The 13,884-nt window shown below is 36.7% G+C and overlaps 2 protein-coding genes across 2 annotated transcripts in view; one reads left to right on the top strand and one right to left on the bottom strand.

The window, feature by feature from the left end:
* LOC129569261 (protein drumstick) overlaps positions 1–13,884 on the bottom strand; it is a 141,439-nt gene that overhangs the window by 71,138 nt on the left and 56,417 nt on the right. The gene's annotated exons all lie outside the window — the stretch shown is intronic.
* On the top strand, positions 1,913–5,076 carry LOC129569257 (protein odd-skipped). The gene is made up of 2 exons (XM_055447934.1): positions 1,913–2,451; positions 3,351–5,076. The coding sequence occupies exons 1-2, from the start codon at positions 2,388–2,390 to the stop codon at positions 4,397–4,399; spliced, it is 1,113 nt and encodes a 370-aa protein (XP_055303909.1). The 5' UTR covers positions 1,913–2,387; the 3' UTR covers positions 4,400–5,076.

The following is a 13,884-nucleotide window of genomic DNA, read 5'->3' as shown; positions in this document are numbered from 1 at the left end:
AAGTTGACATCGTGCACAATATTGAAAATGAAAACAGTAGTTCACAGTTGACCGTCGAGCGCGAAACAAGAAAGTGATATCTTCCTGTTTAGCTTCTGAAAATAATTTTTTTTTTTGCTCAATTTCAAATCAGTGTATTTTGTCCAAAAAGCCACCAGTGAATATCGAAAATACGAATATTTTCTGGTGTATCATTTTCCAATCATCGTTAAAGTTTTAATACTCCAACTTAAATCAACAAATTTGTTTTTATTTGGATTTAAAATATTAAACTGCGCAATCAACGAATCTATCTGCCTAAAATATCAGCATAGGTAAGTTTCACAACAATAAAATGTTGTTTGTTTTATTTTCGTTTGTGTGATTGGTGTTTTGCCGCGTTTATAACTTGATGAAGTGCCGATATTTATGCATGTTTTATGATAACTAAATAAGAAATAGCCTATTTGATTGGGAAAGAAAATCGAAGGAAAGTTGAGAAAAAATTAAATAAAGAAATATTACCTGAATCCGTTAGTGCGCAACGTTTGTTTCGAAATCAAATGCACATAAATTTAATTTGACGATGCCTTACTTACATTTCACCCAAAAAAAAGAGTAGCTGAAATGGGCACGCAACCGAACAGAATGCGAAAACAATAACTCATCAAATGAAAAGCGGTTGAAATTATCGAAATGTGCCTGGTGTTCGGTGGGCAATTCACAAAGTTACCGTTTGCCGCTGTGGCATCGGTATCTCCAAATAAATAAAGTCAAGCGAAGAGAAGAGAAGAGAAAGAAAACCACCGTTCGGAAACAATAGGGAAATTAAAATAAATCAACAAAATATCATAAAAACGGTTCCTTTCATTCCAAAAAAAAAAAACAAAAAACAAAAATTATGGACCATCGATCAAAAATTTGCTCTCTTTTCGTTCGTGTGTTAAATGGCCTTAAATGCTTTCTCCAACAGTTTCTTTTCGTTACAAGGATACCGACCATTTCCATTCTTACCTGATCCTCTCGTTTTTCAAACGAAATCATTCAAACCAACGGTTGACCAATAATAATTTTTGGTTGGTTTGTTAGTCCAGTAGAGAGAAAAAAAAATAAACAGCCAAAAATTAGAACCACATGAACACCATATGTTTTTTTTTTTATAGATTTATTTTTATTTCTTAATGCGGAAGAATAATCATGTTTGAGAATAGTTTTTCGCCGCATGTTTCATGATAAAACCTTACCTATGCCAAGCGGCTTTAACAACATAAATCGAGAAAGAAAAAACGCAATTCCCTAAGCCATCGGCATATGTTTGAAAAGGTTTGGCCGCCTAAATACTGAAACAAAGCCAATCAACACGGAAATGTAGTTAGCTTTCAACGCAATTGCTGACGACAGTATTCACTTCCTCACCAATTGATTGTTGCCGTTGACAATTTTTTATTTGTGTAGCTGTTTGCACAGAATAAATTCAGCCCCTCGTATTTTTTTTCCCTTGGTTTCTCTTCTACTTCATTTTACATTGCCATCGCTCAGTATATAGACGTTAATCAAATAAAATATCAAAAAAAAGGAAGAAGAGCAACGGTTGTTGTTTTCTCTTTGATTGTTACGTTTGGTTGCAGTAATTATAGCACGCGTCACTTGCTTCTAAACCTGTATAGTTTTGCTCACGACCAACGAGATCCGTTGCGTACGTGCACAACAGCAATCATTCATCCAATCGAAAATATGAGCCGACATATAAGTAGGCGTTGACAAATCCCCACCAATGGTAGTGTATGTGTCTTTGTTCCACTGTTTTGCCTTTGTTCCCTCTTCTCGTCTCATTCGCTCGCTCGTTCGTTCGTTCGTTCGTTCGGTTGTTCGTTTGTTCGTTCATTCGGTGTGTGTTTTATTTTTATTTTTCGGTTCGGCAGCCGTACATTTTCGTGAGGCAGTGCATGACTTCTTTGGAAGCAATTTTCGTTAGTAGCAAATCAGTTGGGATCGACAATTAGTCGTCTAAGCACCTAGAGTAGAGCGAACTATCATTAAAATAAATTTTTTTCAAATTCTTTTCTACATTGGAACAAGAAGTACTGAAACCAAAACTCATTCGCTCTCGACATCTCAAACTATCCTCACAACATTTACTAAATATTTATTGATATTTTTTGGTTTTGGATTTTTTTCTCTCTCAAACGAAAAGTGTTTTTCAACCTAAAAGAAAAAAAAGAATTTCAGCGATTTTTTCTAAAGTGAATTCATCGAGTTTTTTCTTAAAACAATTCAATTCAAGTTTTTTGAAGAAAACAAAAAGTTGTCATTGCTGAAGCACATCAAGAACTTAGACAAAAAAAAAAAACGTTGCGTTTTCAAAGTGCGATCGAAATTAGTGAGAAAGTTTTTTGGAGTTTTGTACAATGTCGTCAACTTCTTCATGCAGTGAAATCAGCATAGACGATATTCAAACCAGGAGTCAAGCAGGTGTGTGTGTGTTTGTGTTTGTGTTTGAGATAGATGCTGTTTCTAGTGGTTCGAATTGATCGCGTTCTTTTTTATTGTGCAAAAACAAAACACAGCGAAACGAATTGTTTTGACAAAAAAACAATAGGTTTACCAAATTTTATTTGCTCAACAAATGAAAGTCAATTGCTCTGAAAAATCGTCTTGTTCTTCCCGCCGTTCGTTTGTTTCATCAGTTTTTCTGTTGTTGTTGTTTAGTTTTATTCAAGTTTTGAATGGAACAAAACCCATAAAAAGTTGCATGGTTTCGTGTTTTGTTTTTGTCGTCATCTGAAGAAGTATTTGGCAGCGTGCAGCACATTGCACGTATCCATTGTGTGAGTGTGTGTGTCTCTCTCTCTGTGTATGTATGTATGTATGTGCATAAAGAATAAACGCAAACTTATATGCCGTAAATGTAACAAATGCGTGTATGTCATATGGCCCGCTGTGTTTTCAAGCTGTGCACAAGTCACCCACACGCGGCTTCGTCCTTTTCCTCAATATCGTTTGCACTATTCTGTGTTTTATTTTAATGGTTTTGCATATTCTTAATGCGCACTGTGCCTTTGTGCACGGAACAGAAAAGAAACACACAAATTTAAGACGAATTTCGGGAAATTGAAAACACACGAGACAAAACACGTCAACCGCCTTGTACACAACAATCACACATATTCTTCTTTTTCTTCTCAAATTTTCCTTCTTTTTTTTTCATCTGCAATGGGTTTTCTTTTATTTAGTTTTGTTTTTCTTTTCTTTTCTTTCGCCTTTTGCGGAAATGATTTTCGGGTGGTCATTTTAATTACCCTTGTATATATTCAACATTGACTAACGTTCCTTTTTCTTTTCTTTTTTCTTTTCTTTTTTGTCTCCAATAGATTTTGCGTCTGCTTTGGAAATCAATTTGAAACAAGAGCGATCTTCAAGTATTTCACCAATGCTAACGCCACCACACACACCGATCGAGGACGCATCAACATTAGCCAATATCGCCCGCCAGCAGCACTTGTACGAAATGGAACTCTTGAGACAGCAAACATCGCAATACCATTTGATGCAGGCCAAACACGAACATGAGAGCCCAATGCCAGCAGCATTCAATCATTTGCACCATATGCCCGCCGCCGCTCTGAATGTCCATCAGCACCATCAGCAACAGCATCGCCTGTGGTTGCAATCACAAGTACAAAACGCCACATTGAACATGCAAAGCTACACACAATTGTACCCAGTTATGCCAAATCCGTCTGCAAACCCTTTGATGGACCAATGGATTCGTAAAGTGGCATTCCACCAACAGCAGCAACAGCAACATCATCAACAACAACAACAGCAAATGGGTCAACGCGGTGGCCAACGTATGGCACATGCAGCTATGCGAGTTGGACCAATCAAAGTGGCCGGACCAAATGGAACACGACCAAAGAAGCAGTTTATCTGCCGCTTCTGCAATCGCCAATTCACCAAAAGCTATAATTTACAAATCCATGAGCGTACCCACACCAACGAACGTCCATTCCCGTGCAATATTTGCGGCAAAGCTTTCCGTCGACAGGATCATTTGCGCGACCACAAATACATCCATTCAAAGGACAAGCCATTCAAGTGTAACGATTGCGGTAAGGGCTTCTGCCAATCACGAACACTGGCCGTTCACCGTGCTACACATTCCGAAGACAATGGCATCAAATGCCCGGTGTGCGATCGAACATTCACACAACGCACCGCACTCAAGACACACATGCAATGTCACACATCAGCCGCCACCGAAGCCGCATTGAAATCAATGCCAAGCGCAAAAATTTCATCAACAACACCATCAGCTCCAGTTCTCGATCTATCACATAAAATCACCATTGACACACCATCGACCAGCAACCTAAAACCAAAAAGAGGTTTCACAATAGACGAAATCATGCAACGCTAACCTGTAAAATGTTTCTCTTTGAACAATAATAACAAAACTGTTTTATTTTTCCTTTAGAAAGCAAACAAAAGATAACCAAAGCTGGTAAACATTCTCAAGACTGAAACAATTTATTTGAATATAAACAGCAAACAATCTATTATTTGTTATTACTTTTAATTTTTCAATTTCGCTATCGGCTAAGTAATGTAAATAGACACAGAGTTCGAAAGAAAGAAGAAAAAAAACGGCGGAATTTTAAGAGTTTAGAGTAACAATGTTAAGAGAAAATTACACTATATAAATGTTAGAAATAATAAACACCGACACAAAAAATTGTATAAAAATAAATCAAAATATATCTATTTTATTTGTAGTATAGTGAATAGTTTCGAAACAAGTTCAATCTCTAATTGTCCACATTGCATATATATTCATTGTATCCAAAAGCATAAATTTACAAAACAACAAAACATTACATCAATTATTTATTGAATAAAACTGAGTTACCATAAACATATGAATGAAAAAATAAAACACGAATTTGTTTTGATTAAATGAAACATAATGACGGTCCGTCACAGCAACCGCTTGAGAGATATATGTGAGAAAGGCGTGAGTTAAATTTTCTTTGCATCTATTTGTTTGTTTTGCTGTATGGTAGTTTCAAGGGTGACCAAAATAGATTCTCAAACCAATCCAGGTCAGAGAAATGTAAATGCGCGGAATAAAAAAAAGAAAAATCCGTGCATTGGCTCAAAACAATAATATTCAAATATGCATACAATTACAAAACAAAACATAACATCGCAAAATATCAATTATTTTTCAATTATTTATCCATTTGTACACGGGCACTGTTTGTGTGTTTGTGTTTTTGTTTCGTTCAATTTGGCCACTATCAATTTATTATGTTTTGCTAGGAGCTGAATCGGAACGTAATGAGCCTTGGCAATCATCGTACACACTCGGCATCATGGAATTATACTAAATACTAATTTCATGTCATAGAATGACTATTATTGTTGATTGCAGCTTTTCAGCGTCGATTGTACACACTTACAGTACTTTGGGATAAATATATATATGATATACAAGTGCAGAAGAAACTATTAAATGATTTCAGCTTAATATTTAATTCAACAATCGACTTTACATTCGACGACGGCTGCGGTTACTGCTGCTGTGGCTGCTAACTTATCTCAAAAACCATTTCTTGTTACCTTTCAGCTTGAGCACTTACAAAAAAATGTGTATGTAGCTTTAAAATGCTTTTTAATCGCTTCAAAAAGATAGACTTTAAGGTTTCGCTCATTGTTTTTCAATGAACTCTATTTTGATCGGACCATGATTAAAGACTCACCTTTTCCACGTAACCCGTAAATTAAATACTACAATTATGATAAATAGCTATGGAAATTCAAATTATTCAAGCAATATTTTGACACACTCTGGACACCTAATGTGTCTCTTTTACTAAACAAACTACTTTCAAATATGGGTTTTTGAAAAACAATGAATAAATTTTCGCTGGTCTTCTAGGAAACGGGGCTTCTTACTCAATCATTTATTTCCACATTCAAGCGAGTTGCTCGTTTTTCATTCGCCTCCATCGTTGATTTCAAGGCATGAGCAACAATGTGCGCGTTCAACGTACAGCAATTACGTGAACCATTCCGCATATAGACGTGAATATCCGAATGCAAATTGATCCGCTCAAGTGATATTCCCGTGTGCAATTTCGTCGGTTAATTGTAGTTCGGAATCATTGATTGCAGCCAACGATTGACAGATCGATTGCTTGATTGAACCAATTACTGTAGACCGCGCCGATTTCCCGAAATGGCATCGAAAAACATTGCATTGAAGCCGTAATTGCCTGGGAAAACGAATCGAATCGGTCTGGTTTCGTTTCGTTTCGTTTCGTTTTGTTGCATTGGCAATAGATGTGTGCAAATGGTGTGCCAATTTGAATCGAAATTCGAATCATGAAATCGAGAGCCAAACATTGACGTTTCGTTTGGTGGATCCACCAATCAACGAAATCCGATTAAATCAAGAGAAAAGGGAAATAGAAAGCTTCAAAAACGTAGGCAATGTAAAGCAAAGCGTTTGACTTGATTTCAGTCAACATTTCAGTTCGATTGTACACTCTTGATTCCATGCCCACTGAAAAACGGACAAACCAAACTATCAATCACAATATTGGACAGTTTTTTTTTCTCTCTCTGTGTTTTGAAAGGAAAACGAATTAACTCACTATGTAATTACGAGACCAAAATCATTTCGTTTCAACGTTTTCACAATGCTCAACAGACATCATTCTATCTGAAAACGATTCTGATTACCAAACTGGAATTAAACCACGATTTTCGGTAAAGTTCATACAGACGAACGAAAAAAAAAAAATAGATCGACCTGTATTACGACCGATCTATGCAGAAGAGAAGAAGAAAAAAAAACAACACTGCCACAAGAACCAAATGAGCGACGCTAACCTTTTTGGTTTATTTTGATTGCGCTGTTGACTTTATCCTTTTTCACTTATGTCTATAATCAATCGTTGAATTGCTTTAAATCACCGTTTTAATATAAATACTTAATAATAGCTATGCGACTGGAGAATATTTTTTAGGAAATGAACGCAAAACAAAGTCACACCAATGATGCAAGCGGCGCGGCGATGTGCCAGACCAACACAACCAGAGATTTTAGCCAGATTGAGTGAATTGCCGTTGCGTGGAGTTAATCGATGGTTTTGGGGTTTTAATCTAAAAAGCCTTAATTAAGTGGAATAGCATCAAACCTGCATCATAATTTCCAAACGTCGAAAACTTGAAAACGACTCTCGTTACGAGATCGCCAAAGCGATGACGATGCATTTCGATCAATTTAAACTAGTTTAAATTATAATTTGTCTTTTTGAATCGAAGACGTCAATTTTGATATAGCACTGCAATGATGCGGCAAATACACAGCCACAGAACGGCCCTTTTTTGTGCGAATTCCAAAGTTGTTGGAATTTTTGAACGAGCCACATTTTTGATTTACTGCATTAAATCCACCGATGCATTCCATTCGGTATGCTGCAGCATTGTTCTTACTCTCTGATTCTTCATTCAGAATTACGCGCGGTGCAACAAATTGGCCGTATGGCTTTCAAAGGAAATATTTTCATTCGGATAATTCGGCGCTTGCACAATGCGCACAAAAAAAAAATGCATAAAATTTGTAGGTTGAGTTGATTGATTGCCTTGGCCGACACATTCGCGTGTGATCATACTGGCTGAAATTCCTGTGTACATCCTTTTCCAGGTTCGCTTTTTTCTTATAAGTATCAACCGGGAAGATTGTGCTTTTTTCTCTTTGTAAATATTATAGAATTATGTTATTCCATTTTTTTTTCTCGAACGGAAATCGAGCATTTTTTTTCGTTTCGCTAAAAACAACAATCATATATATACACTTGTCAAATGCGGTGGAAAAAAAAACATAAAACTAAACGTTTGGGATCAAACCATAAAAGTCATATATTGACGCAAAAATAGAGGAAACCTTTTTTTCGGGTCCCGAAAAAAACGAAGATGTGAAGTGCGAAAATCATTCGAAGTTATTAAGTGAAATAGCATTTTTACCGACCATAAAAGTTGTGGAAAGAAAGAGAGAGAGAGCCGCAGAAAGAGATATTTGGCAGATAAAAAGATGCAACCGCTGATATGCATTAGATTGCTTTTTTCTGTGGCTAAAAGCGAGCAAGAGAAGGAAAAAATACACAGTTTTGAAATATCGTTGACCTGGTGTATGAAATTGGTTGAATCTTATGATTCCACAGAAGCCAATTAAATCAATTCGTTAGGCTTCTCTTTCTTCGGCTCGATGACGACGACGACGACGACTGGTTCCAATGATCCGTTGCGCTGATTTGATCTCGAGAGCCCGAAAAAACCAATATATAATCTTCAGATAAAATGTGAATGGAAAAAAAGGAAAACAAAAATATTCTTTCTATTCAAATATGACTTCGGTAGCTAAGCGGGTGACCACAACTCATGGATCGAAACCAAAATAATCTTCATAATTATACATTTGGCAGAAGTGATCAAACGTTCAAGCAAGATTGAATGAACAAATTGTATACTTTCTTGAATTGGAAACTTTTGTTTCTTTGTAGTTTTAACGACCTAATGAGTGTGAGCCAGAGCGCGTTCGCCCCGAAACAACATCAATCGAGTAATGTTCCAAACAATCAAGGGGAAAAAAATGTAACAATTCCGAAATATCATAAGCGCAACATCTCGAATACGTCTACCTCCGCCTTAAATATAGGTATTCAATAATAACAATCTTGGAGAGAGAGAGAGAAAAATATACCAAAAGAGGTCAAAATATCACATTAAATATGACTGAAATGCAGGTATTGCTGCTCGTTTTTTTCTTTTCGTCTTCGGTTCTGGGTCTCATCTCGGTGAGTATTTTTTTTTTCTTTTTTTCAACCGCAATCGACGCGATTACCGCTACCAAACTATCATTGTTATTGTTGTGGCCGATATTTTTTTCTACACTCCTTAATGCTTAGAATATTTAGATAGAAATAAAAATCATCCCAAATCTATGTAATTATTAAATCTCTAAATATATGATATTTCTGATAAACTATTTATCCTTAATGATATATGTGCGTCTATAGAACTATTGCGTCGCTATTAGCCAGCGTTTCTCTCTTCGTTCGTTCGAGTTCCTGCACCGTTTTTTCTTTATGGCTACTTTATTACTGCCACTATAACTTTGTGATTTTTTTGTTTGACGCGCAGTGTGTATCGAATGATGATCTTCCCACAGTAGTGAGTGCAATGGCAGAAAATCCTATTGCGATGAAGGCGATTTCTTTTCGTTAGCTAAATTATAATCATAAAGTTATTTCGTACATAAACTTCACAGTTTAATTAAGCAAAAAAAAAAACACAGTTCCTATCAACATGGCGTTTGAGTTGTATGTCTTTGCCGTCGTCACTTTGTTTCTCTATCTACCGCCCGCCATCATTGGCCAAAGAGATTACCAATATTTACTCAAAATATCGTCGAACATTGTTGAACACGGCATCTGCGTGTGCATTTAGTGCGGCACACACAAACAAAACCATAAAACTACGGTCGGCATCGGCAGAAAATGCGTACCCAAAATATATATATTCCTTTTGAGAATGTGTCCGAAATTGTGCTACCTTCATATATAATTGAGTTGAGCCGATTGGAAAACCACCAGCAATACGTGTGATTTAACCCGAAGACGTATTACTTTGTTCAAAAGCATTACTGTCCATTTATCACAAATTATATTGGCGGCGATCAGTGCCAAAGTGCCACATTACATCAGCGCGTTAAACTTTCATTTGCTCTGGGTTTTTCTTTCTCGCTCACTCACTCTCTCCGTCCGAATGCCCATTTCTACCTTGTTAAGAAGATAACAAAAAAAAAAAAATACACACTTTTCCAATTGTTTAGTGTTAAGTATTTTGTAAAATATATGCGTACTAAATTATTATTAAACTCTTCAAATAACTTATCATTATCCATTGACTTGAGCAGAGAGGCCTTGGAAACCACAATTGGCATTTGTTCACTAAGCTAATGAACAAATAAGCGTAATGGTAAAACGGCGTTCGCTTCACTTTTTCCGTTGTATGTTTGCGATTTTTGTGAGTGCTGAGCACGTATTTGTGTGTATTGTTCGGAAAAAGAACTTCATTTCAAAAATCAACGCAACCAATTGTTCACGGAATTTTTTTTTTATCTAAACATATCACTGAATGGTGTTTGTTAGCAACAAGATTGTTTGTTCGGAGTCCTTTGATTTTTTGAACACACTGAAAACCATGGTAATAAAAATGTCTGGGAGATGGTCTTATTTTGTAACTATTTAACACAAATTGCATTGCAAATTTTTGTTTCGTACATTTGACGACAAACAATCGTTCGTTTCGAATGAACTCTGTGCAGCTTTTGATTCAATCTAAATACAGTTGAGTTTATAAACCAACAAATGCTCTGTTTGTTAGAAATTTTGAAACCAAACGATTCGATAAATTGGTTTTATACGCTTTTCAATTCAAATGTGTATTTTCTTACGTTGAAACTATTATTTCTTCAATGTGACAGGAAAATTAATTCGCTTTCGATTCTACCTCTTCCTATTTCGATCAAGTCCTTCACCAAATATCCATTGTAATAAAGACAGAATACTTTGCTCACAGCACTTTGTTCCCCCCCTGGTTTTGTATATAACTTTTGAACATTTGAGAGAAACGATAACTTTAATGTTGGCGCCGATCGAAATTTGAGCTGGAGCAAAGGAGCACTCACAACGCGAACATTGTCGTAATTCATATTTATTAGCAATATTTAAGTAGACCATAAAACAAACCTGTAAATTTATTGCACTCCTTTTGAACAGATTAGTGATGAATAATAGTTTGTGTCAGATATTGTTCGCATTTTATACACTGGCAACAATCATCTAGAAAATCATAGCGCATAGACAAAGGAGACGGGGATAAGTATTATTGTGTTTTATAGAGAGTTGAGCGCGTGAACGGGCGACTATGTTATGGATATCAGTAAATTGAAACGCGGCTAGGCAAGTGTTTGTCTCTAAAGAGCGCGATGCAATGGTTAGACAGCAAATCATGAAAGGAACCGGCACATTCTTTTCTCTCTCTCTTTTTCCTCCCGCGCCGTTGCTCTCTGCTCTTCATTTTTAGTCGCGTTGAATTCGCAAACTAACTTGCGATTGTTTTCTTGAATGAATGAACCTGTGAATTTTTTTTTTGCTCTCTGCTCATTGTTCGTGTTTTACACACATATTCTTGCTACATTTCGATCAGAGAAAAAAAAAAACCTAATTTCATTTCTTCACCGTGGTGTGTGTTCGCAACTTCAAAGTTTCGTTCTGACATTTTTTTTCTCGGTTTGTTTCATTCAAACGTGTATAAAATCGAAATGGTTTAATTTCCTTTTTAATTTTATCAAGCGGAAACAATGTCTCATCAAACATGCAAAAAAACAATAACACCAGACGTTGTGTATTCTGTGGCGAATGGCCACAATTGCCAACGAGAAGACAGACAGAGAGAGAGACACGCGATATGTAAATATCTTTAATTCCGTTTTAATAAATCGTAGTTTATGTGAACAGTCAATTCGGATAAAAATGATCATCATTCAAAATCGAAGATAAAATGAATTGCTGTAGGTAGACGGTGCACGTCTGCACAAGCAACATCCATTGACGTTGATGAATATCAAAGTTTATTCCAAATCGTGCCGATATATTTTGGCTCGACGATTGATTCTGCATTCCATCAATGGAGACGTGTACGTTGAATGGATGATTCTGATCAGATCATTTGAGAAATGAGAAAGAATGAATTTTTAATTAGATGTTACGAATGTAGAAAATTGATGTTTTGCGACATTTTTGTTCTGTAAAAAACTCGGACTTGTTTCAGTGAGTACTTTACAATGAGTTAAAATTGTACGATGATATCCATTGAACTAAACAGTATTCGGAATTGTTGTATGAATGGATGAATACAGCAAAATAGAACGGTTCACCAAATTAATCGAAATATTTTGCCGCTACAAAAGACAGACACACACACACAAACGCGCGTGTGCGTCCGAAAGAGAGAAGAAAATTCGCTCCGAAGATGAAAAGAGCCAGAAAGAGGCACAACTACATTTTTGATATGTTTAAATTATAAGATTTGTTCACATTGTTTTTGTATGGTGATGTTTTTTTTCGCGACTTTTTTCTCTACCTTTTTTCTGTACATTACTTGACTGGTGATGCTTATTGGTCGGCACACGCTTGCGGGCACACGTCATTTCCCACGGATTTAAACAGCGTTCATTTAACCAAACATAAATCGAACACCCGCACAAAATGAAAAAAAAAGCACAGCACAGCACAGCGCAATGCAATAAAAATAGGGTGTCTCATTGCGGCATGATGCAGTGAACACAATGTAAAATGTTGTGGATTGTCAGTGTTTTGCTGTCGACACAAGCGGAGGCACCTTGTACGACCGACCGACCAACCGGCCGATCTACGGTGCATTAAATTCATTGAGTGTGCGCTGTGCGCAGACAATTCTTGTGAAACATTGCAAGCGCGACCAGAGCGTGGAATAAATGTGCAGTCTTGTATTTATGACCTGTGACCTGCAATAAAAAAAGAAACAATTCAGCCAAAAGCAGGCGAACGAAAGAAAAAAAACAACAACAACAGCAACAACAACCGAAACAGAAACGACAACCAGCGAGGCACAAAAACGCCTGTAGACACAATTTCGCAAGCACTGACTTCTAAATTCTCTCTTTTATTACTAGGCCTTGCATGCGGTGCGCGCTGCATTTTATTTGCCTATGCATTTTTCTCATTATTATCGAAGTGCGCGCCTTTGACGGAATGAATTGTGTAAAATCTCTCTCTTTCTCTCTTCCTTTCTCACTCGGTTTTTTCTTCTTTCTTTTTGTCTGTTGCCAGAACATGTTTGATGTGTGTTTAAGCTAAAATCAAATGAGTGAACCCAAAAAAAGAGAACAACTGCAGTGAGGAAGTTTGAGTAACAATTATCTATTTGGACACACTTTTCGGCGAGTTTGCATTGTGTGACTGTTAGTGTTGTGAGTGTGGAATAAACGAACATGCAAACGATGGATGTTCATTTCGAATCGGGCCTTTTGAATTTGTTCTTAGCAAATCGATCCATTTCGTTTGCGTCGAGATAAGAGCGATGCGTAACGTTTTCAGTGTAACGTTTTCTGTCTGATTGCGCTTTAATTATGTGAATTCACCCCGCAGCAATATTATAAGTGCAATTAATAAAGTTTGTATCTTTCCATTTCGCTGCGCTCAGTCGGTGGAATAATGCAATTTTCTGTGTTTGCGAAGGATGAAACACTCAAAATTTATATTTGAATGCAACAAACTCAAGCGCATCGCACATCTTTCGCGCCTGTCTAGCGCATTGTAAATCAAACTCAACGAACATGAGCGAAGAACAGAAGAGAAGCATACGTCGAACACATCGATCGCTGTTCATTATTATTGTTGTTTTATTCGGCGATAATATTTATTTTGATAAGAATGTTGGCCAAATGCGTTGCGCTGCCGCCTGATTCCATTATTCGGTTTCTTTTCTCCCACGTTATGTGTGCGCTCATACCATACGTTTGGCAATAAATTTCGGCAAATAATCATTAATCGAAATATTCGTACGCAAAGGAATGTGGAAGTTATTTTCGTATGTGCGCCGCCACAAACCTGCTCTTCACCCCAATCTTACAATTTCGCATACACACCAATTCTCAAAACGCATGATTATTTTTTGTCATAGTATGATGAACAATATCGGAATCGATTTGCGTGTTGGCTTTTCTCTCGGTGCGTATAATTGATTATGGTAAAAACGCATACGAACGAGAGCAAAGAAGAGTCTTTATTT

Source organism: Sitodiplosis mosellana, unplaced genomic scaffold, assembly GCF_009176505.1.
Source record: "Sitodiplosis mosellana isolate CC-2019 unplaced genomic scaffold, AAFC_SMos_1.0 Smas_scaffold_30, whole genome shotgun sequence".
Lineage (NCBI taxonomy): Eukaryota > Metazoa > Arthropoda > Insecta > Diptera > Cecidomyiidae > Sitodiplosis > Sitodiplosis mosellana.
The sequence above is the reverse complement of the archived record's forward strand: the minus strand, read 5'-3'. Positions and strand labels throughout refer to the sequence as shown.

Coding starts and splice junctions, on each gene's coding strand:
- LOC129569257 (XM_055447934.1), top strand. CDS start 2,388: ATGTCGTCAACTTCTTCATGCAGTGAAATCAGCATAGACGATATTCAA. Junction 2,452..3,350: donor TCAAACCAGGAGTCAAGCAG/GTGTGTGTGTGT, acceptor TGTCTCCAATAG/ATTTTGCGTCTGCTTTGGAA.